Genomic DNA, 25361 nt, shown 5'->3' with positions numbered 1-25361 from the left:
CTTAACGGCCGATAATAGTTGAAGGAGTATCATTAGATTTTCAAATGTTTTCTTCAATTTTTTTCTTTCTTTAACCATAAAATAATATTTTGGATTATTATTTTCATATTTTTATGTTTAAAAAAATATATATAAATAGAAGAAAAAATAATAGGCAATAAAACAATACAAAAGAAAATTACAATTATTATTTTGTTTTGTACTCTGTTATATAGATTAAATTTAGAATAAAGATTCATTTTTTTATGTATGATTGACAATATATATTTAATAAAATAATGACAGGAAAAAATTTACACTTATATATATTTTACCTGTATTTATATATACTTTATACATCACATCACATTTAGTATTCCTATTAACCGCACTTCAAATTTTTGTTACAGAGTTTGATCACTTTGACTGAAAAATTTCACATAAGTTTATAAAAAAAAAAAAATCATAAAAAATTTCTAATTAGATTGTTTTTAAACAATTACACGAACTTTTTTTTCAACCTTGTTTCTTTTTGCCATATCAAAAATATTTACGCTTTGAATATTTTTTATACGAGAAATTTTATTACAGAGGTTTTATCGGAACTTTTATTTTAAAATGCATCTAGGCTAGTTTTTTTTTTTTTTTAAATAAACGCTGATAAAGTAATAATTGTATATTATGTATTGAAAACAAACAAATAAATAAATTACTATTATTTTCAATATCCTGATATTATTATCCATTTTCCAAAACAGTTTATAAAAACGTATGATTAAACTACTGCAGTACTATAACAATGTATAATCATATTAGAATATAAGGCATAATATTTATAAGCTAACTACAGCCCCGAAGATGATGGTATTTATCTCTCTCTGATAACTTATACTTGATCGAGATTTCACCATATTAATTGTAGATGGATATGCAGTACCGGATATTGTTTATCGAAGACTCTACTATTAACTTAAAAAAGAAAATAAGTAAAATTTATAAATGTGCTATCCAGTAGATAAAAAGGTGCAGTTTTTTTATCTACTGAATAAAGTATACCTTATTTATACCTTTTGCTACCTTTTTATATTCTCTGATTAACTATTTGACTGTTTTGATGCAATTTAAATTCTTTTCTATTCTTTACTACATTTTAATCTCAAAATATTACTTTAAAATTATTATGGATTTTTTTTTGGAATTCCTCCACAAAAAAACACTTATTTTTTAACCAACGGGCCAAATATCGATGTATTTTTAATATCCGATAAGAATTAGATGGAAATATGTATGTTTGAAAAATAGCAAGAAATAACTCAAAATATCAGGAAATATTGATATTAACAATAACCAGGTTGGAGAAATAACCCAATAACACACTAACACGCTATTTTACACCGGTCATTTTAAACATTCTCCTTATTAACATATTTTACATATTAAAAATATAAGCATTATTGCTTATATTAACCAAGCTTAAATTAGCCTCGCTTCGCTCGCTAACCTCGACTAATAATTAATAGTAATATTTTGATTATTTAAATAATAAATAATTGCAATAATTACTGAATTTATTATTTAAAAATTCACTATCGAAACCAGATGAATTTTCGTGGACTCCCGCTTACGAATTGTGAACCCCCATTTTTTTGTCACGCCAACGTAGATCCCCGTCGAGTCTCCCGTGGACCCCTGGGGGTCCACTTGGACCACTTTGGGAATCAATGGTCTAATATATATTAATTTTTGCTGTGATGAGAATAATGAAATGTTCTAATTTGTTTGATTACGTTTTGAAATATTTATTGTTTTAATATTTATTTTTTGTTTAGTTTTGTTGTTATTATTAGTTATTTTGTTGTTATTAATTCCCCTATAATAAATTTTTCTTTCATTTCTTTAAATTGAATTTTTTTATTTTAAAGCATGTATATTCCCACCTAATTCTTATTGGATATTAAAAATACATCGATATTTGGTCGATTGGTTAAAAAATTAATTGCTTTTTTTTGGCGTGGGAATTCGAAAAAGATACATATTTACTTTGTATTTTCTAGTTTATTTACGTTACAGAAATAAATCTGTTTTATACAATTTTTATATTATAAATGAAATTTTATTTATTTTTTCTATTTTTATACTAATATTGGTATTTTTATTTTAATAATGAAATTTTTTTGGAATATGACATGAAAATTTGAAAATATATCATATGATATAATGTCATATATGTATATGATAATATCATAATAAAATATGACAATATTTTCCTTTGAGGCTTAAATCTTCTTCAGCATCCACCAGTCATTATTTTCTTACATCTTTCTCTGTGTACCGTGGTTCTCTTGTTGTTTTCTCTTCCCTCTTGACCCATATTAAATCTTTTTAACTTATTTACTTTTTTCATGAAAATTTCCCTGTCTTAGAACTTTTTTATCTCTTATTCTTATGTCTTGGAATTCCTTTATTATCTACGGAAGACAATTGTTTTTACGTTTTGTTATTATAAATGAAGTTAAAATGTTTTCTTCATTCATTCTCGTTAAATGACCGTAAAACATTATTCTTTTAAAAAATAAATAAAAGATAATCTTCGTTTTGTGTGTGCCTTAATAACTCAAAACCTATTTAACCGATTCGCTGAAAATTTTACAATTTATTATTATTTGTTCCGGGAATGATTAGTTCTATATGATAAAGACCGTTTAAAAGAGATACATTGAAAAAAAAAGTATAAATATATAACCTAAACTTAAATATATAACCTAAACTTCTTTTACTAAATTTAACGTTGAATTTATCGAGAGATATCATCTATATCGATTGTCAATATCATATGTCACATATCGACATATGGGTAACGTTGTCTACGTCATTAATTTCTTATTTACGTTTTTTTATATTTTTTAAAACAATGAAACTTATAATATTACGAAAATAATAAATTGTACAATTTTAATTCGCTATTAATTTTAGTTCTTAATTCAGCGATTCAGTTTATACTGAACTTAATTGAAAATAACGGTCTGTGTTTTTCAATTTTCAGTTTAAAAACAAAAAAACAAAGCTACTGATTTTCCTTTAATTTAGCGCCGACTTCAAAAACAAAATTTAAAGAAGAACTGAATTAATAACAAATTATTATTCTTTCATCTTTATAGGAATTCTTTAGAGTTTTTTTTAAAAAGTTTATCGTACAATATTTTTTAAATTTTTGGGTAAAGAAAAATGGGTAAGATTACTATAAACTCTTCATGAAAATAACCCCCGTTCAAAAGCAAAGTAAAAATCAAAAACTTATTCAAAAAATAAAAGAAATGCAAATTAATAGATGCAGAAAGTTTTATCAATTACGAATTTCTGATTTCCAAAACATCTCAGGGCAAAAAAAATTGTTTTTTTTACTCTAACTTTATGAATTAATTTTCTCAAAATTCTGGAAAAAAATATTTTGAATATCAGAATGATTTAGAATTAAACATTACCTCTAAGCTAATTGGCTATACAGAAAAAATAATTTGTCGTATAAAAAAATACTTCACTTAATTAAAAAAAAAATCATATTATGACTACGAGAGAGGATTTTCTTTCATAATATAAAAAGAAATCAATGAAATCTCTCTACTTGGTAAAGAATAAGACATATCCTGTTATATATAAAGACGAAGGTTTGTCTGTTTATTTCAGCATCTTGCGAGAATAAATCGACCAATCCCTTTCAAATTTGCCGGATACATTCGTGTTATCCCAGAGAAGATTGAAGCCCATAGATCGAGCCCTAACCCCTTGGGGGTGACGTTGTGAATTAAAGATATTCATTAAAGAAAAAAAATTAATTCTTTTACTTCATTATTATACTTCTGTCACCATGGCGACAGATGTAGGTTGTGGAGATTTTCCTCGTCAAAGGTCTATGTACTTTTTTACTGTAGTTACTGCTATTCTGTCTTTTGTAATTTAGTGTCTATTCAGGTCTCTGTAAAGCCTGAATATCTTAATTGTTATTTATGAGTATTATTCTCACAACGATGATGGTAACGAATAATGCTGGGGGTCTAATGGTTAAATAGCAAGCTAAGCAAGCTTTGCGGAGCCACATGACCGGACGAGAAAGTGGACTCTGCAGCCCCGAGTTGGCCCCGTTACTTCTGGAGGCTCCTGGGTTGACTCTGGGACTCGCCTGGACCATGGGTGTCCAGGGAGCAGAACCCCCTAGCTAGACGGTCGAGCGAGTGAAGCGAATCCTGACCGACTAGTATAAATACAAATAAATAAATATATATACTTAATTCCAGTAAGAATTACGGTAAGTAAGAGGTTATTCGGGGCAACCTTTTAATTGGGGCAGACTTGTAAATACAGTAACATAATGAAATAATTCATGTAAAATTTTGGGCTGGTTTAACGGCTGTATATATAAAACCATAAGGTTCGAATTAAGAGCCCCCACCTATTACTAAAGTCGGTTAAAAAGTACAACATACGGGTCAAATACCGGGTGTGATACTTCTTTTACGTTTTTAGCGTTGGTAAAAATCGGTGGAGTTATTCTGGAAAATAGGGATAAAAACAAAGGTACAATCTTAACACTTCATATTTTCTCTTGGTGGAGCTTGGTAAAAAGTGATAAAAAAGAAGATTAATTTTTTTAAAATCCAGTTTCTTTCTTATAATATTTTAAAAATTATTATAACTTATTATTTTTTGTTTCCAGAAAAAAATTTATATCTTTCATAAAATTTTAATTTATGTAAGGGGGTAGTGTATTATAGACAAATAACAACCATCTTTGCAATAAAAATGTAAAAAAAAAAATATTTTTGTTAACTAATCCTGAAAATTTAAATATTAAAAAATATTTCGATAATGTAGGGTTCAGAGCGCTCAGTTTGCATATTCATCGAATGTTCCCTGAAAATAATAAATTTTAAAAGAGTAATTGTTTTTTTTTTTTTTTTAGAGTGAACAAGGAAAGAAAATTATTTATTGAGATAAACGAGTCGATCCCTATGAGTACGTGTTTTAGTTTTAACAAAATTTATTGTACAGCTCTATAAAAGAATTAAATAAACTGCTTCTGGGTATTTCGTCTATATCGGTTCAGTAATACGCGAATACGCTAATGAAAATGGTAATTTATTATAATTTTGTTTTATGAAAACTTAAAGTATTAAGAAAAAGATGAGTGTTTGGAGCACTTTAATAAATAAGAATTAATTTTACATACATTATATACAGATAGTGATTACTGATAATGCTTGAATGAAATTCACATATCCGTTAATAATGAACAATAGCCCGTTAAGTTGTTTTTAAAAAAATGTTATTTCCTATAACCGAATGATTGTACAACTTGATGAGAACCAAATCATTCCCGAAAATATTAAAGCTTTTCTCAATAACAAGTAACTCATGCCAGGCTTATTAATAAAAATATGTAGTAAAGATGTTTCCAAATGCCTTCTTTACTGAGATGAATATACTATATTACATTTCCAACAAAATGAATCAGTTCAACAAGCAACAGCTTCATTCTGTTAACCAAAGGGATTGCACTGTAGTGAACATCATTACTTTCAGTGAAAACATAATTTAATACCATAAAAAACCTTACCTTACCTTTTTGATGTAAGGTACATCAAAATACATTTTTTAGGCACACCATTACTTTTTTCGTTTTTGTAGTGTTACATCATTAACAATATAGAAAGCTTGATAAACAAAATAGAGGTAGTCAAAATAATGAATGTCTTCATAAAATACCGCTATTTTATGTAATTAGGCTATTTTATTAAAAAAATCCGTTTTTGCATCTTGTGTAAAAATGCTTTTGATTTCTGGTTCGTCTTCATCATCTCCAATTTATCTCCAGTTATTGAGTAATCTTTTTGATTATTTCATCAAAAAACCTTATCTTTTTTTATTAGTAATAAAGCGACAAAATTACGATAAATTAAATTGATAACATTTTGTTTTTAAATAATAATAAAAAATAAAATATATAATTTTATTTGGATATAATAATTTTTGACAATATCAACCATATTAAAAAATTACTCGTAATTTTGTCATAAATTACCTATTTTAGATATTAAAATTTGTCGTAATGTTACGAATTATTGTATTGATTTTACTTGCAAGAAATATTTTTAAAAGGAATAAAAGAGAGATGAAAACAAAACAAAAAGATCTAAATTTATTTAAAAGATTTAAAAAGTAATGTTATAGCGATAATAAAAAAAAATACAGTAATACAGTTTTGTTCTTCCTTGTAACGAGTGGATGATGAAAATAAGAATAAAAAGGGACCCTGATGCGAGAGTATATAGTAAGAGGGGATATACGGAGTAAAAACGGGTGGTTGTAGTAGGGGAAGTGAATGTATAGTTCGGAATAGAGGGGAAGATGAAACCGTGTTGTGTTCCCCTCCTTCTTTTACTACAGTCCACAACAGTGTAAACGCGCGCCACGCTCTCTCCAGTAGTATCGGTAAAATAGTGAATACTGCAGCTGTAGAGAAAGATCTGTTTTGTTATTGTAGTCGTGTTATGTTGCGTTCTGTTCCCTACTGGTAATAAAGAACAAAGGGGTGGGGAAACTGGTCTTCTGAAGAAGAAGATAGAAAAAGATAGCCGGATAGATTAAAGTTAAAGCGAGATAGAATTATAACCCCTCGAGGCAAAAGTGGTGGTTTGGGTTTTTACAGGACAGCTCCGAACGAACGTACGAACTCAAACGCTAGTTTCAAATCTCAAACTGTTCTGTTAAAAAGTTTTTAGTTTACTACAAATATTTATAAAATTAAACTATGACTATTTCTTCTTGTGTTTTTATGACAGTGTTTTAAAAATTCTGTGTGTGATTGTTGTGATTTAAAGTATCGAGTGAGGTTATTCGTCGTTTTATATTTACATATATTTAAAAATAAATAATAATTAGCGATAAACAATGTTGAAATTGTTAGGAAGTTTAAAAGATTACTTGAAGTGGCAAGAAGTAACGATAGACAATGCTATATTTCGTTTACATAATGTGTTTACGACCGTTTTACTGTCGGCATGTTCCATGATCATAACAGCTACTCAATTCGTCGGTACACCGATACAATGTATTGTAAACGGTTTACCAACGAATCCGATAAATACATATTGTTGGATAACATCAACATACACGATGCCCGATGCATTTCAACGACAAGTCGGTGTCGCGGTCGCACATCCGGGTATCGCTAACGATTTTAACGACGAAGATGCAAAAAAATATTATTCTTATTACCAATGGGTTTGTTTCGCTTTATTTTTTCAAGCACTTTTATGTTACACACCGAAATGGATGTGGGATGCTTGGGAAGGTGGACTTATGAGATCACTTGTAATGGGACTTAATATCGGCATTTGTCATGAGAAAGAGAAAAACAAAAAGAAGAAAGTTCTGATCGACTATTTGTTACGTCATATTAAGGTTAGTTTTATTTATTTATTTTTTCAAGTAAATAAATCTGTATGTATAGCTTCTTGTCTTTTTTTTTATTAAATTAAAAACAAATTATTATTTAAACTAATAATCATTTGTTGAATAAACGTGTAACGTTGTTTGCGTTTACTAATCGAAAATTGAGTTTTGCATGATTTTTTCGTGGTATGAAAAAACAACTTAGGTTAACAATATTTATTATTGTTATTTTTAAGAAAATTATTTTGATATCTTTTAAACACCCATGTTTTATTACAACTACAGATTTATAGGAATTTATTTTATTAATTAAACTTATTTTATCATGTAATTTTTTTTCTTATTAATTTATATTCATTAAATATTTACAGATATGTCATTTTTGGAGTAATATTCAGTAGGAAGTATATACAATATCTACGCTTTTACAATCACCCTTCCAGCGTACATTTTTTTCCAGAGGAATCGTACGATTTTTTTTTTAAGATTCATCCTAGATATAAACATTTTTGTTATTATTTTTTTTTTAAAGGAGGAGTAACTGTAATCGTTTCATTAAGTCTCATTTATTGGTTATACTATATATATATATATATATTTTTTTATTTTTTTTCATTTATTATTCTTTAATATAAGATTTGTATTATTTTTATTTTTAATCAATGATAACTTTTTTTAACCGGTTGAATAGATTTTAAACAAGTTCATCATAAAATTGTATTTTAAACGTTAAAGATTACACAAAAAAATTGATGACCTTGGACTTTAACAGATGTATTGCTAGAGATGATATTCAGCTAGCTCTTTTCTGAGTATGTGTATTAATATATTATAGTAATAACTAATTGTATTACTCTTATTAAATATCCTGTCCTTTTTTTTGTGCCAAAATTATTTGTTATCAACATTAGTTAACATTAAAAGGAAATACTTTTAATTTATTTAGTTAATTGTTTTATCATTCATTACGCGATGTAAATTTGTGATAACATGTATTCACTCCACCGGTTTTGTTATCTTCTTATAATAATTATTATTAACTAATAATTTTTCGAAATAATAAGTATTGTTAGACTTATGTAATTTTATGTAATCAGAAAGAGTGATTGAGAGAAAGAAAGAAAAAAGAGAAAATGAGTGAGGAGGGAGGGAAATATGAATAATAGTGCAGTTTATTAAATCTTATATGAAGTAATAAAACATGTTAAGAAATTACGTAAGATTTAATAAATTGCTTAAGGTACGTACTGGTTTATTTAGAATACGAACAACTTGCATGTATATCATTTTTAATAGTTTCTGAGATTAGAAATCTTGTCTGTTGTATTATGTTCCCGCGTTAATTAAGTAAAATCATTTACGATTGTAATTTACTAATAGTAAGAATTCTTGTTAGGTACGGCATTTTTCACACGTTATACTTTCCATATTTAACTCGATCTTTTAATTTGTCGCCAGGAAGAACATCCGGCCGTAAAGCACCCGCATAAGCCTTTCCGTCTTTTCTCAGAAAAAAGGATTTAATAGAGAATTAAAATAAAGAAACTTTGGTAGATTAACAGTCCGCGATTGATCTCTGTTTCTATTATATAAATTTATGTTAAGTAACATCAGGAATAATTATAAAAAAGATTTATGCTTCATATTTTATAAATTTCAAATAAAAAAAAATTAAATTTTGGGGGCTCCGTTTACCTTATGGGGACAATTTAGTAAAAAAAAATTTGATAAAGAAGTCGATCATTAACAAAGAAACAATTAATTTAAAAAAGAATTGTTTAAAAATATTGAAAAGGTAAAGTATAACTTTTATAATAGTAATGAAAAAAATTGTTTTTCATCCTGGGTCCGTCATATATTATAGGGGCCAAAACTACGTAAATTTGAATTGCCCTTAAAATGATAAAGAAAAATAACTTTTTTTTAAATAATAAAAATTAAAAGATTTTAGATACCAAAAAAAACAGAATTATATTTTTAGAGGTGGGGGAATAAATCTTTTTTTTAATTTCCTAAAAATATTCATATAAAAGTTGTCAAATTTTCTTGTAGAGTTTTCTCTAATTCTAACTGCCCCTCCAATAAAGGCTAAACAAGAACGTAAAAATTAAAAAAAAAAAAGAATCTTTAAGTGTTAAAGTCCAGGGAAGATAATTTGGGAAAATGATAGATATTTTTGATAGCCATAAAATTACATAAAATCAACAAAAAAAATGTAACACTGAATCCGAAGGGAGGAGATAAAGCAAAAAATACAAACATGTATTTCAGTTTTAAGAGGGGAGGTTGAGTTTTTGAAAAAAGTTTTGGATTATTATAAAAATTAATTTATACGCAATGTATGCCTCTGAAAAAATCGAAATTGATTTTTCGATTTAAATTATGAACACATCAATATATTTAAACATAAAAAAAATTAGATGAAGTCTGATTCGAATCGATGTGCCTTCCCCCTGTAAGATCCAAATATTTCATTAATTCAAATTTTATTTGACTATAACTCTGTGACTAATGAAAATAAATACCGCATATAATATATCGTTCAAAAGCTCTCAATGAGGACTTATTACTTCAGTTAAGAAAAAGGTCTAAAATCCAAATTGTTTAGATTTTGGGCTTTTTTGAAAACTTTTGGTCCAGTTGATTGCAATCAAAAGAGGAGGTGCACATACAACAGTCCTAAATACAAAATTTCAACATCCTACAGATAATCGTTTTTAATACATACGTACGCACCTACAGACGTCACGCCGAAACTAGTCAAAATGGATTCACGGTTGGTCAAAATTGATATTTCCGTTGATATCTGAAACCGAAATTTTTCGCGATCACAAGACTTCCTTTACTTCACACAAGGATGTAAAAATAGTAAATTTCATTGTTACCCCGTTTTAATTCTCTAAATACGGAATTTCAAAAACTCCTTTCTTAATGTATATTTACATTATAAGAAAAGCGTATATACATACACAAATTTCCATAAATTTATTTTCAGTAGGTCTTGCTCGCCGTTGATTGTTAGTCAATCATGACATGTTCTTTTATATATATTTCGGTAATCAGTGTCACCTTTGAAGATGATTTATCATTTAAATATATATTTAGAAAAAAATTATTCAAAATTGAAACAAGAGTATTCATTTTTTTGTTAAAATAACATTAACACCAGAAATTTACTAAAAACCTTTTTTTTTGGCAGAGTAAAAAGCGCTCCCGGCATATTTTTGAATCGAAATGGAACCCTAATTGTTAATCAGGTTCAAAAATAAATTAACGTGAAAGTTTAATTAAAAACTGTTGACCCCTTTAGGATTAATGCCTAAAAAAACTGTTTCATAGACTTTTATTTTTATTTTAAAATATGTAAATTACATGTAGAACATTTTTTATTTAGATTTTAATGAAAAAACCTTTTTTCGTTTACTTTAAAAAAAAGATTGTAAGAGATATTTAAGATTAAAATGCTAGAGAATGGTTTTTTTACTTATAAACTAAATAATGCAGAACTGGTTTTTTTCTATTTTATTACACAGACATTTAATTGATTTCGTTTTACGTTTATTATTTATTAATATTAGACAACATAAAAATATAAAGGCACCTTTTTCTCCCTTTTATCGACTTACAAATAAGGTGTTATGTTAAAAAAAATTATTGAATTGACGGGTTAACGAGTTACCGGCCTTAACCTTTTTTAATACACTGTTCGACGAATGAAAATCGAAGTTAAGTAACACTATGGAGTATTTATAAACCTGCATATCTGGTATAAAAAAATTCATTTATATTATGTGATGTTGGCATTACTAAGTCGTGTTACAGAAGAAGGAATTTAAAGATTCTCGACAAACCCCAAGAAAAATCTGAGCATAAAAAGGACATAAAAGACCAAAAGATTAATTTAATAGGGATAAAATAGATTTTATCCCTAATAATTTTTTTTTAATCTTGGCATCTTTGTATTTAATATTTACATGTACTTTCTTTCTATCACAAATGAAAATCTACATAAATATTACTTCACAAACTTGAAAAGAAATAAGGTCATTAAGTAAGAAAACTACGTTACAGTTGTTTAGGTATTAAAATTTCAGCCAATCACCCGTTCACCGCGTTTTTGCAGTTAAAGTCAGGGAAAATATTCTTATTCTAATAAATTAAAATACTCATATAAATTATTCACATAAACGTTTAATAGTTCATTGAAAAATTATAGTTATTAAATGAGTCGTAGATTTGGTATTTAGTAATATATTTAGTTAAAAATCTGTTAACAGCGCATACCTTATTCGCTGCGTTACATGTAGGTTCGCCAGTTTATGATATATTATTAATTGTATTCTCTGCCTTTCATCCAGAGGTCCCGGATTCGAATCCCGGCCAGGCATGGCATTTCATAACGCTACAAAATTCCATATCAGTATCCTGCGAACAAGCTTTATCCTGTGGACAAATCATCAAGAAAGAAAGATTAGAACCAAAGAGTAAATCATAGACCGAACAAAATTGAGGAATTGAGTTAAAATTGAAATGGTGCGTCTTATTTCTATACTAAAATCCAAACGTAAAGAAAGTATAATGAAAAGAATCGTAATTTAATGTTATTTAATATATACGATTGCCTACAAATTTGTAAAATTTACGATCATACATAATGTTGATATTTTTCTTTATTATAATTCCTAAATTTTATAATTAATTACTCAATATTATTAATTTTTTCTTTTTATCAATCTTTTGATTTGATTCATCGATCCATTCCGCGTGTTCTTTTATTTAATTTTAAACTTCTTACTATATCTCATATTTTTTCTTTTAGGGGAATCTGGGACACATCGGTTCGATTCAGACTTCATCTCCTTTTTTTTAACTTTTTTTTTTTTAATTTAAATATATTGATTTATTAGCCTCTGATTATAAAAATCTTTATAATAAATAATAATTTTCAATATCAATAAAAAAAAAAAAAAATGAAAAAATATCAGAAGTTATTAATGAAATAAAATATTATGTTCTTTTCGTTTTAAAAAAAAATGTGTATATGTAATTTAATAGGCGTACAAGTAAGTCATGTGGTGTCCACATCAAATTTGCTGAAACATCTGGTTATTCGTTTTGTTTTCATTTTGATGAAGGTTACATCATAACAATTAAAAAAAAAAAACAGATATAAAACATACATTTATTTAAAGAGTAGTAAAGGGGCATTACTCTATCCTAATATTTCAGGTAAGATTGTTGAATTAATAATTCTATAAATATTTGATGTTAATAACTAGTATTTTAGCAATTGTTAACTGTCCACTTTATTAAAGAATTGGAAGATCGAATCTCACTTTCAAGTGAAATAAGTTTAAATGAAGTGTAGAAAAAATGTGTATATTAATTTAATAGGCGTACAAGGTACGCCTATTTGATGTGGTATCCACATCAAATTTTTTTAATTTGTACAAAAAATAATTACAGGTGAACAAAATACACCACTAGTGGGAGAATTTTATTATTTATGTTGTAAAATTAATTTCGAAGGATGGAATAAGGATTGTAGTTATATAAAACAGACTGCACAAACAAGAAGAGGTTTATGCAAAAAAAAAACAAGTCTTGTAGTACCAAATTGTACTACGAATTAGAAAAAAACACTTAAAAATGTCTGTACTAGTCAGCACTTTGTAGCACAGTATAGCGCTTTGTGATAGTGAATCACGGATCGTAGGGAATTAAACAAAAAGAAAAGGGTAGAGGCGTTTTAAATGTTAACAGAATAATATTAAAAAATAATTGACGATGTCGTAATATTAATAACAAAAAAGAATTTCGATTAGGTGTGAACTAGACTGGTGAACCATGAGTTGAGAAATTAGGTTTAGTTAAGTTTTAGGTAAATAATCTTGAAGACCTACCGGATTGGTCTAGTGGTGATCGCGTCTTCGCAAATCAGCTGATTTCGAAGTCGAGAATTCGAACGTTCAAATCCTAGTAAAGGCAGTTACTTTTATAAGGATCTGAATTCTAGATCGTGAATACCGGTGTTGTTTCGTGGTTGGGTTTCAATTAATCACACATCTTAGAAATGGTCGACCTGAGACTGTACAAGACTACACTTCACTTACACTCGTACATATCATTCTCATTCATCCTCTGAAGTAATATGTGACTGTGATTTCCGGAGGCTAAAAAGGAAAAAGGTCATAAAGATAATAAGTGTAAAGAAAGACAAATATTGCGATTTGTTTCGAAATTTTATTTACAGTCTGTTACATCGTATAGAAAACTTAGGTAAATATGATCGTACAAAACACTTGATAGGGTTTTCCCATCGAAACTCCACAATAATCAAAACTTGTGACTAGAATTTATAAACTGTAAAGTGGAATGGCAATACAGGCCAAACAACGAAAAGGAATCAAAAAAAGAAAGAAGGAAGAAAGAGATGAAGAAAGAAAAAATCTGGTGTGGACCCCACATGACGTGCTTGTACGCCTATTAATTTACATATACATATCTTTTGCTGAATTTCATTTAAAAGTGAGATACGATCCCCCAATTCTTTAATAAAGTGGACAGTTACACAATTGCTAAAATATTAGTTATTAACATCAAATATTTATAGAATTATTAATTCAACAATCTTACTTGAAATATTAGGATAGAATATAAGCCCCTTTATTACTGTTTAAATGTGGTGGAAGTGGTGTCCACCACAATGTGATGTAATGTGGTATTGCATCATATTTTTTTGTGTTGTCCGTATCAGCATTTTATATTAGTTTATAATTTTGTTTCACTCAAGTAGTTATGTGGTGTAAGTGAAACGTGTCGGATCCGTAACCAAGCACACATCGGTTCGAATCAGACTATAAAATATATATATATATATATTTTATTTTATTTAATTCAGATATATTGATTTATTAATAATTATTAACCACTGTAAAAATTGTTGAATTAAAATGACAAGTACATAAAATTTTATTTCACTAATAACTTGTGATTTTTTTTTCAAGTTTTCTTTCACTAAAAGAAAACATGAAAAAAGGTTAATTATTAACCGAAAAGGTTAATTATTATTCAGCCCTAAATACAAAATTTGAACATTCTACGGCTAATCGTTTTTGAGTTGCGAGGTACGTACATATCTACGTATACACGTCACGCTGAAATTAATCAAAATTGATTCAGGGGTGGTCAAAATGGATATTTCCGTTAAAATCTGAGAACTGAAATTATTCGCGATTACATTATTTCCTTTACTTCGTACAAGGAAGTAAAAATGAAATACAAGTAAACGAAAAAACATAAACGGAGAAGAGTAAATAGAAATAGCACATTCAACAGGGTGTATTAACATAAAAATCACATAAATACATCATACATTAGATAATCATCATATAGTCATTATCATAGGTATCTGAAATTATCATAAATCGATTGCAGTCATTAAGGATTAGTACTTAACCGTTGTCCAAGAGGTTAATGGATAACTAGTTTATGTGATTGTTTAGGCGTAATTCATTCCTAGAACTGAAGCGTTTTATCTTTTCTTGGATACCACGTAAACCCAAATATTAATGCATTTTAACATTTTTCGTAAAGCACGCCGCCTCTGTGATACTACACCTCGAGAAGTTGTTTTGGAACCGATGTAATATATCGACGATGATCTTGCTTGTTGTTCCCCTTAGTTCATGTCCCCTCATTCCAGGGAAACTTAGGTCACGTTTGTTAGTTGTTTCATTAGATCTTTTGATATTCCTTTTCTAATTTTCATCAATAACATATCTTTCGGCTTTTGCGTTTCATGCAAACGAACGGTTTTTTCATATGTGCATTCGTGGGTTTTTTGGTTTACCCTTATTTTTTATAAAAATAAAATATAATTTTTTATAATAAATTTAATAGAGAAAATTATTTTTATAAAAAAATAAAAAACAAATTTATAAAAAGTAATACTTATCCAATTCTTCAATGTTTTGAAGCGTATTAATAATTTAGCTTCAATTCCTTATATATATATTTTTTTCAAAAATTGATTGATTTTTTATGAAATGAAATTTAAAGATTTTTTTATATAGAACTTTCTTCTTTTTTAAACTGAGTTTTTGCTTGTGCTATTCAAAATTTATTATTATTTACATTTACATTTTGAACGATATGATTTGTTTTTTACTTTATATATATATATATATATATATAAAATACAAATTAACCAAACTTATTTTTGTTATCTAAAGAGTTGTCCATTTAAAATTTAAATGAAATAGTTGCGACCAGTTTACCTGTATATATTTATAAATTATATATACTTGTTGATGTTTATAATTTATTATTTGTAATGAAACATGGTTTGTTGTTGTTATGTACAGTTCAAGTCTCAGTCAGTGAGCGCGAGTGAGGTTTTTTGTTTGTTTGAATTTTTTTTATTATGCATTTTTTTATTTTTTACTTGTTGAGATAGACGGTTGAAAGCAGGCAGGCAGTCTTCAGCCTGTCTGACTTGTTGCTTTTGTGTATGTATATGAAATGTATGTGTGTGCTCGCGCGCGCACAGATGTCTATGATACCTTACCCGTACAATAGCGTTGTATGTATTACTATAAAATCTAGTAGTAGTAATAGTAGTAGAAGTAGTAAAGGTTGTACCTATTTCTTTTTATATTCTTTCAGTCGTGAGGATTGCTCGTGCCTGTGTCACGAATTTTATATTTTTATTTTTATTTTTTTATAATTCACAGATATTCATTATTATATAAATAAATAGTATATTATGTATATAATTTATCTGTCACTTAGTTCGTAATTTTTTTTCTAATTTGTATTATTTAACATTACAAAATTTGAATATATATATATAAAATGTTTTGATAAGATTGATTTGAGAATTTTGGCCTTTTTTCGTTTTTCTTTTGTAATTTATAACCAAAAATTTAATTTAAATTTATTTTAAAACAGTTGATAGGTGTCTGTTTTATTGGACTAAGTAGGATGTACAGCGGTTAACATTGACGATTCAGACAGTCATTGTATTAATAATAATGAGCTTGTAAGTTACTAAACCTGTTCAGTGTTTTATTAATTCGAGCAGAAATCCTGAAATTTTTTCCCTATGTATCGCCTTAAGCATTATAATAACTTTGTATATAATTAGGCGCTTCTCTGTATTATGAGACAATATATCAATTCAAGTGTGATGTATATAAGAAGGAATCTTAAGGGGGATGGATTAAGTTGTGAGTTTGAAAACTCTTCCTGCCATATTTTTAGAAATTTTAAAACAACAGGATTACTTTAATACACATATAAAATAAACTTTTATTTTTATATATTTAACAAATTTTGATTTTTTTTTCATGGACTCACGAAAACATTTTCAAGAATGTTTAAAATAATTACTTCTTTGTCGATAAATTCATTATCACCATCTTTCGTCAAGGATTAGGTTCTAGATTTGTTCCACCCATCGTAACCTCGGTCTTCCAATCTTTCGGCTTTCTCTTGAGATACAGTCCAGTGCATGTTAGGTACCGTATTATATTCCATTCTCTGAACATGAATCAGCTAGTTATCTCTGTGCTGTTCATTTACATCCTGAATTCATTCTCTCATTTCTGAATCTAACCAACCTAGTTCCAACCCTTCACTGTCCTTAAAAATTTTATTTCAGCTGTCTGAGTTTATTATTCTTTTTTTTTATATCATCCAGCTTTCATTCCCATAAAGAAGAGTAGGCAATGCTAATGTTTTATAAAACTTTATAATGGTATTAATGCCAACTTTATGTTTTTAATTTCTTATAACCGTTCCACAAATTTATCTATATCATTACTTTTTAAATAAGAATTGTCACATCTTCAATAAATAAAATGTGTCATTTGTTTCAAAATCTGACCGCTTATGACTTAGATCGAAGAGGTTCGTCGCCAAAAGAAACCATGACTTTGGTTTTCTCGTGGTGGGAACTTTACAATTATGTTTTCAGCTATCTTAGTAAATTTTTATGCAAGCAACTGGAGTTCGTTTTCTGATTCACCTATAAAAAGTATCGGCGACAAACTGCAGCCTTGTCTAACCCTTCTATTCACATTAATATCTCTTCTGTCATCAACAATCTTCAATCGCCTCCCCTGTACACACTATGAATAAGAAGATAAGATGTGTTATTCCTATCGTCTTCATTTCTTCCCATAATTTTGTTCTGTCTACATTGTCCTTTGACAATGTAGACAACAGAATTTCGAGTAGAAACCGAATTGACATTCGTGGATTTGAATAACGCTTTTATCTTTACCAAATCCGCGAATATCAAATGGGTTTCTAGTTTCTTTTCAATTAACTGCTGCATTATAAAAATGTTATCAGTACAGAAGCGACCTTTGCGGAATTTTCATTGTTCTTCTGTAATTAATGATTTTTACTGGTAAATCTAAAAGAAGCCTGGATAAGTTTGAAGGTTAATTAACCGTTTAATAATTACACTAAAAATAATCATTAGTTGGAAAAATTAATGGAAAATTAAAGTTACCATAATGGTGTTGAGGGGTGGTGTTGCAATATGATTTTATTTCTAATTTTACGCGACGTAAAATTCAGAACCCATTAGGCTCAGAACTAATGGTTTCTGAACCAACCACAACATCTGCGGCTTGAATACATTACCAAATTGAACTATATTCTAAGTATCATAAATTTTAATAATTTTTGTTTTAATGCCGAGTAATTTACCTATTTATTTTGGGTGAATAGAATCCAGACTATTCGCTCTCCGGGTTTCGAGACCTAATTCGGGGTTCTCCATAAAAAATAGTGGGGGGGGGAGTGTCGTCTTTTGAGAAATTTCGATTGAAACTTTACGGAGCCTTTCAGAGGAGTCGATGTTTAAAAACAGCATGTGAACGCCGAATATACGTATAAGAATAATAGGTGTCCATAAATGTTTGTAAAGGGGATTGAGATCTGTCGATTCACGGAACTTAAGAAAGGTTTGTCGGAGAGAAAGGGAGAGGGTTTGAGAGCGGTAGAGAGAGAGTGAGGGAGTGAGGAGAAAGATAAAAATACCCCCGTGGAAATTTTAGTTTACTCCATCGTCTATCCACTTGATGTTTAATTTAATTCAATTATACATCCGCGAGGAAAAGTAATAGAAATCTAAAAATGTCTTTTTAACTACCTATTAACTAATTAATATTTCTTCAAGGTTATCGCCTAATATAATCGTTTTCCGGTTATATTTCGATTTTTTTTTTCCAATTAATAGTTATTTTAGTTAGGAAAGATATTTTTACCCAAATATGACTTTAACAAAATCGAATAAAAATAGTCCGAAGTTAAGTTCGTGTTTCTTTTTTTGTGCCATAAAAATTCCAGAACGTGTTTGTATCCATTTTTATGAAATATTTATTAATCGATTTTCATTTTAATTGCTTAATCTATGCTAGGTGTATAACAATTTGAAACAAAATTGAGGATTTTGCTATGTTTTTTCCTAATCCGTAATTTAAGTTTTTTTAAACTTTTTTTACCGTTATACAAAATAAGATTAATTACAATCCACCTATACTCGTATATACAGCGCTTTCGGAAAGTTTCTGTGCAGTAGAACTATGGAAGTGCAATGACGAAACTTTCTTAATTATTTATTAGTTTGTGTTTTTATTTCATTATTTTATAGAAACAGATAATACAATAACTGGATTATTTTATAAAAGGTTTGAAACTGACCTCCTCCAACATCAATACAACACTGCACACGTTTCATTTTGTTTTCAAACAACTGAGCCAACTGATATACTGGAATGTCTCGTACGTATGCCGTTATTGCGTTTTTAGTTCGTCAATTGTCCGTGATTTTTTGCGTTATATTGTTTGTTTCGCTATCTTCTGGGAACAGATCGGGCCGAGGATACCTATGGAATTTTGGTCAATAAAACGTTTAAATCGTTTTCAATAATTTAGTATTTTGGCATTATCTGTAGGTTTCAGTTCTTGAATACACGTACTTTGTAGGGAAAAGTTTCAGATCTTTTCTTACAGTTTTATGTGAGATAGCAAGTCCGATATCTTGCTGTTGTGCTACCTTATGCAATGACTTTGTTGGACTTTCGGTCATAGCATCCAAAATATCAAGCAACTTCCGTTCGTTTAGTTTAGGTGATCTTCCATTTCGATCAGCGTCTTCAACAGACCTTGTCTGAAATTTTTCGAACTGTATTGCGGTGAGGAACTGGAGTATGTGGAAACTTTTCAGAAAATTTGTACTACACTTAATCAGTCACCTTCACAAAGGACGTATTCAACAAGAAAACTCCGTTCCTCTATCGAAAGAACCATTACATTTCTCGCAAATATTGATTCAGATAAATGAAACGAAGCACGTTCAGTCAGAACTCGACATCTGACGTCTTGGTTTATTACTGAACAACGCCCAACGAACCTTTCTTTTTCCTGTTTAGCCTCCGGTAACTACCGTTTAGATAATTCTTCAGAGGATGAATGAGGATGATATGTATGAGTGTAAATGAAGTGTAGTCTTGTACATTCTCAGTTCGACCATTCCTGAAATGTGTGGTTAATTGAAACCCAACCACCAAAGAACACCGATATCTACGATCTAGTATTCAAATCCGTGTAAAAATAACTGGCTTTACTAGGAATTGAACGCTGTAACTCTCGACTTCCAAATCAGCTGATTTGGGAAGACGCGTTAACCATTAGACCAACCCGGTGGGTTAACGCCCAACGAACCTACAGGGCAACCAAATTAACGCCGAATAAAATGCTCCATATAATTCTAAAACATATTGTTCAGCGACTTTCCGAACGCTCTGTATATTTTTTATAGGTTTCCGTCTGAGAAAATACATGAAAATTAGATATGAAACTTTAAAAATTATAGTTTATTATTATTGTAGTAAGTTACGAATTATTTTTTAACACAGTTACAACACGATCAAATTTTGACATTTCTTGCGGGAAATGTGAACTAATAACTTCTTAACTGCCAGTTAAATCAACAGTCATATGATTACAAGTAGAGACGGGTTGAAAGAGTCTATAATACAGCTGTTCATGTACTGTATATGAAATAACGTTATTTTCTTTTATTGTTACTAATCTTTTGTTAACATAGTTAGATATGTATTATTTCTTGTCTCGGAACAATGAATAGATGAGGTGATTGATCATAATATCTTTTAACGAAAAAAGCCCAACTGAAATCAGTTCCTTTATGTGCATTTTATTCTTAAAAGTTTGGAATTTTAATAAAGGTCAGTTGGATGTACGACGTAAATGTCGAGTCTCGTCACTGTTGCTCAAAAATGCAATAGAACATTTGGTTGCTTATTGCCAATGCCAAAATATTTGGATGCGTATTGAATCTTGAATTGTAATTTACCGCGGTGAATGTGTTATGGTCTATAAAACTTTGGATGAAAAACGTTATAATACATTTATGTTGGATTTTTCCGAAGTTCCTCATAACAAGATGACACTCGTATGTTCAGATTGGTTTAGAGGTAATGATTACAGAACTAGAATCGGAAATCGGAATAAACACTCGTTTTTCAGAAAAAAACTTTTAGTTTCTATTTAGAATTCAATACATTTGATGAAATTTAGTATTCAGTTATTTCTTTTTTGTCCAAATGTGAGTTTTTCATGTAGCTGATCGTGGTAGCTTACGGTTAATAAAAATAACAAATGGATATCCAGGCCCCGTAGGAGAAGACACCCGCCATTCCGTTCGCCACACCACTCCTTCCGTTCCTAGCCCTGTTGGGCTTTACCGGAGATCATCATTTAGACATTCTAAACCTGGTAACACAGTCATCAGTTTGGCGTTTGTCAGAATACCACCGATGCAAATGCCTTCGCAGACATTTCCATCAGTGTATTTACACAACATACAGGCCTTCGACTATATGTTGTAATCTTTTCAACTTGTAAATAATAAGCAACTTCATGACCCTATTAGATAAGTATGGTATGTAAATGAGGTGTAGTCTTGTACATAATCAGACCGACGATAGCTTAGGTGTGTTGTTAATTGAACCCTAACCACCCACCAAAGTACACCGGTATCCACTGTAGTTGCTAATGTATTACTTGTCACTGTTAGTATATTACTGTAATTACTTGTCATTCATAAAAAAATATTTTATTTTAATATTTAATAAGGAATAAACCTATTTATTAACAATAAAGTAATTATCATGTTTCAATCAATTAATTTGTTTATAAAGTAATTTAGTCATCAGTTTATCACTTGGTCAATCAATCAATTAATTAAACGACAGAACATCAGTCAGTTAATTGGTAACGGATGTTAGAGTTGTTCATTCATTTATATTTGCTTAATCCATTTCATTTTTTAATTCTGATTTTTTTTTTTACTTAAGTAAATACTAATTGCAACAGACTTATTGTAAATAAATATCACGATAGGTTACACATTATTATCGTTCACCAGCTGGTCTACTTCCCGTCTAGCCAGGAGGCTCCGTTCTATCTACCGGGTTGGTTAACCGGTAGGTAATCCTCCACGGGTTCGAAAAAATCATCAATATAAAATGAAAGTATCTCCTTGAATTTCATCTACCAGTTAAGACCGGTGCCCATGTAAAATGTAATTACTTTATTGTTAATACAGTAAGACTATATTAATGATGAACTCGTCATTTTAAATCAGCATATTTCGAAGTCGAGAGTTCTAAGATTCAAATCCTAGTAAAGGCAGTTAGTTACTTTTATACGGATTTGAGTACTAGATCGTGGATACCGGTGTTGTTGGTTGGGTTTCAATTAATCACACATCTCAGAAATGGTCGACCTGAGGCTGTACAAGTCTACACTTCGCTTACACTCATACATATCATCCTCATTCATCCTCTGAAGTTTTACCTTACGTAGTTCCGAAGGCTAAACAAAAAAAGAGAGAGGGGGCTTCGTCCCATGGACCCCCAATGTGTTCATTACCATTATGTTAATAAGAATAGTACTGATAAGAAACAGTCTTTTTAATTTATAAAAATTATCAGTATATTGTAATTTCTTTAGAGCAATAGTTTGGTCAACATAGGTGACTAACGGAATAACTGATCTATAAAGTATACGGGTTTTAGAATAGTCGGCCGTCATCTTGAAAATAGTAGTTAGAGCTGGTTACTCGTCCTTAGTACAAGACGTGGATTGAAGTTCAAGAAAAATATATAATTCTGCGAAAATCGTTGTTATCATCATCATTACTATATTATCGTTGGAAAAGAAGGAAAAAATAACGAATTTGGGGACACTCAATCGTAGATATATAGACCAGTGAAAGATCAAAAAGTCATTTTTATAAGGAAACTACTGTAATATAATTTCCTTATTATTATAAGGATAATTTTTTTCTAAAATCAGGTAAAACTAAGAATGAATTTATTCGGATTTCAACATAGCTTTTCACGAATTACTCATGATTAATAAAAATATCTTCACCAATTAATTGTTCTACGTTGAATTTTCTGTTCTTCCAATAATTTTAATTTAAGTAAATTAACAAAAAAAATCTTGAAATGTAATTAAAACTATGTATAAAGAAATAATAAAAAGTACAATGTAAAGAAATTAACTGAAGTATTAAAAACAAAAACTGCCTCTGGCAGTTATCTTCCACCCATAAATTCTGTCAAAAATCGCCATCGCAGAACAGCTGTAATTATAAACAGAATCGATAAACGCTTCGACCCAAAACATCTGTGTGTGTTGGCCTTATACTAGTTGTGTTATATATTTTTGCTAATTCGTTTGAAGATTAATAATTAGCTTCATAACAACATTAAAAAAATTTACTTCAGAAATTAAGAACAAAGCTTGTTGCGTTATGATATAGCTGTAAGTTAGAACGTTGAAGTTTCTTTTTCTGCGATGTCTGTTAGCGTCATATACGGCATTGCATCGGAAATTTAAATTAGGAGCTAACATTCATGATATTGAATATGTTTCTATTGTGTTGCATCTGCATTCAGCGATTTAATAATTATGGAAATGTTTCCTTTGTAATATTGTATTATGTTAGTTTCGGGCGATGAAAACGCGAAAGCGTTTTATCATTCTTCCATAAAAAACAAACTATTGTTTTTTTGTTTTTTTTATTTAGCAATATTGTTTTTATTTTTTATTTTAGTACTTTTTTTTATGTGTAACAATTTTTTTATGGATCGAAGTTTTTTTTGTAAAATTTTAGATTAAATGAGTTAATATTTTTTTCAAAAGGAAACAAAATAAAAGTCAGTCAGAATTTTTCCTTTTACCTACTTATGAAATGCTGTAAAAAAACATTGCGCAGATCTGAGCAAGAAGACCAATTTTTCGTTATTTCATTTTATTTCCACGTTTCGTCTTGCAGCATTATAACGAACCACGCACCACGCTTCTAACAAGTTCCGTTCAAATATTCTCGACCATAAATAGAGCGTAACTAAAGAATGACTCAACCAATCTTCATGAGATTATCACATGTACAACCTCAGATACACTACAACAGGATATCTAAATTCTAAGTCCTAGTAAAGCCAGTTATTTTTACACGGATTTGAATACTAGATCGTGGATACCGGTGTTCTTTGGTGGTTGGGTTTCAATTAACCACACATCTCAGGAATGGTCGAACTGAGAATGTACAAGACTACACTTCATTTACACTCATACATAATCATCCTCATTCATCCTCTGAAGTATTATCTAAACGGTAGTTACCGGAGGCTAAACAGGAAAAGAAGAGAGAGGATATCTAAATTGCAATGAAATTGATATGGTAGTTTTGGAGATTTTCGAGTTATATAACTTTATACATAGGCCATAGATGGCTGACAATACATTTCTCCATAAATGACTACTTTTAGAATTGAAGACTCCGTTTCTCGTAAAAGTGACTTCATCAGTAAATAAATTGAATTAAACTTATTAGCGTTCCATAAAAGCCAATGAAAGAATTTTATCCGTTGAGGGTAATCTGTTGGCCTAAATTTTGAACATCCTGCAGGTGGAAAGGATAACGATTTTCTTTCCGTAGAATGCGGAAAGAAAACCAAGTACGACATGAAATTCACCTTGTACTAGTGCCTAGGCTACGCTGAATATGCTGAATCACACGATTTTCATCATAACACGTTGATTTACATGGCATTTAACAGAAAACACGTTGGAATGACGCTTTCGTTCATAAATACTAATACTCCGAAGAACGTTTAAAAAGAATTTTAATTAAGCACAGAAAGAATCATACGATTTTCTATATATTTTTCTTCTGTTTTGCTTCAATAAAAAACCGATTATTGAAAGTTATTATTTACTTTATTTTTGGCTGTATTTACATTCATTTTCTTAGAATTATATTCTCTACAAGTTTTGTTACTAAACTTTCCGCAATATTAGTCACTTAACAAAGCTATTGTTTCTACAAACCTAAAAAAATTCGTATTTTTTAGACATCGAATTTTGTGTTTTACGTCTGATATCTTAAAACCTGCTGGAGTTAAAGGTCTGGCACCTGTTTTTTCCTACTTCCAAGCTCAAATTACTTAAAAAACCACCAACCTTACTCCTTAATTTGGGTCCCAAAAATTACAGTAGGGCTTTTTTCTATTAGAAGAGATGAAATTCGCTTGAAATCTTTCGTTAGCCGTAACTCTAAAACAAAGCGTTCCCAGACCTATTTTTATATGAATATTTTATATTATTTTCACTAGTAAAATACGTCCTCAAAGTTTTTCCATTTCTTCGTGGAATATTCTGTATAAGGATTCCGTAATTTAAGTGAACGGTATTTTCGTAATAGAGGTATTTTGGTATTCAACGAAAAGCAAATTCATTATCACCCTACTTCCACCCAGAACCATGCGACCGAAAGTAAAAAGATATTTTTAAACTATTAGCTCTTAATTGCTTAATAA

The 25361-nt window shown here is 29.2% G+C and overlaps 1 protein-coding gene across 1 annotated transcript in view; it reads left to right on the top strand.

Annotated features, from left to right (window-relative positions):
* Positions 1-6407: 6407 nt before the first annotated feature.
* Positions 6408-25361, top strand: part of ogre (optic ganglion reduced) — a 108403-nt gene continuing 89449 nt past the window's right edge. Inside the window, exon 1 of the mRNA XM_075371690.1 lies at positions 6408-7437. Coding sequence (XP_075227805.1) covers positions 6925-7437 — 513 coding nt within the window. The 5' untranslated portion in view covers positions 6408-6924. The remainder of the gene's footprint in view (positions 7438-25361) is intronic.

Source organism: Lycorma delicatula, chromosome 7 (genome assembly GCF_047948215.1).
Source record: "Lycorma delicatula isolate Av1 chromosome 7, ASM4794821v1, whole genome shotgun sequence".
Taxonomy (NCBI): Eukaryota; Metazoa; Arthropoda; class Insecta; order Hemiptera; family Fulgoridae; genus Lycorma; species Lycorma delicatula.
This window is presented reverse-complemented; position numbering and strand designations above follow the sequence as displayed.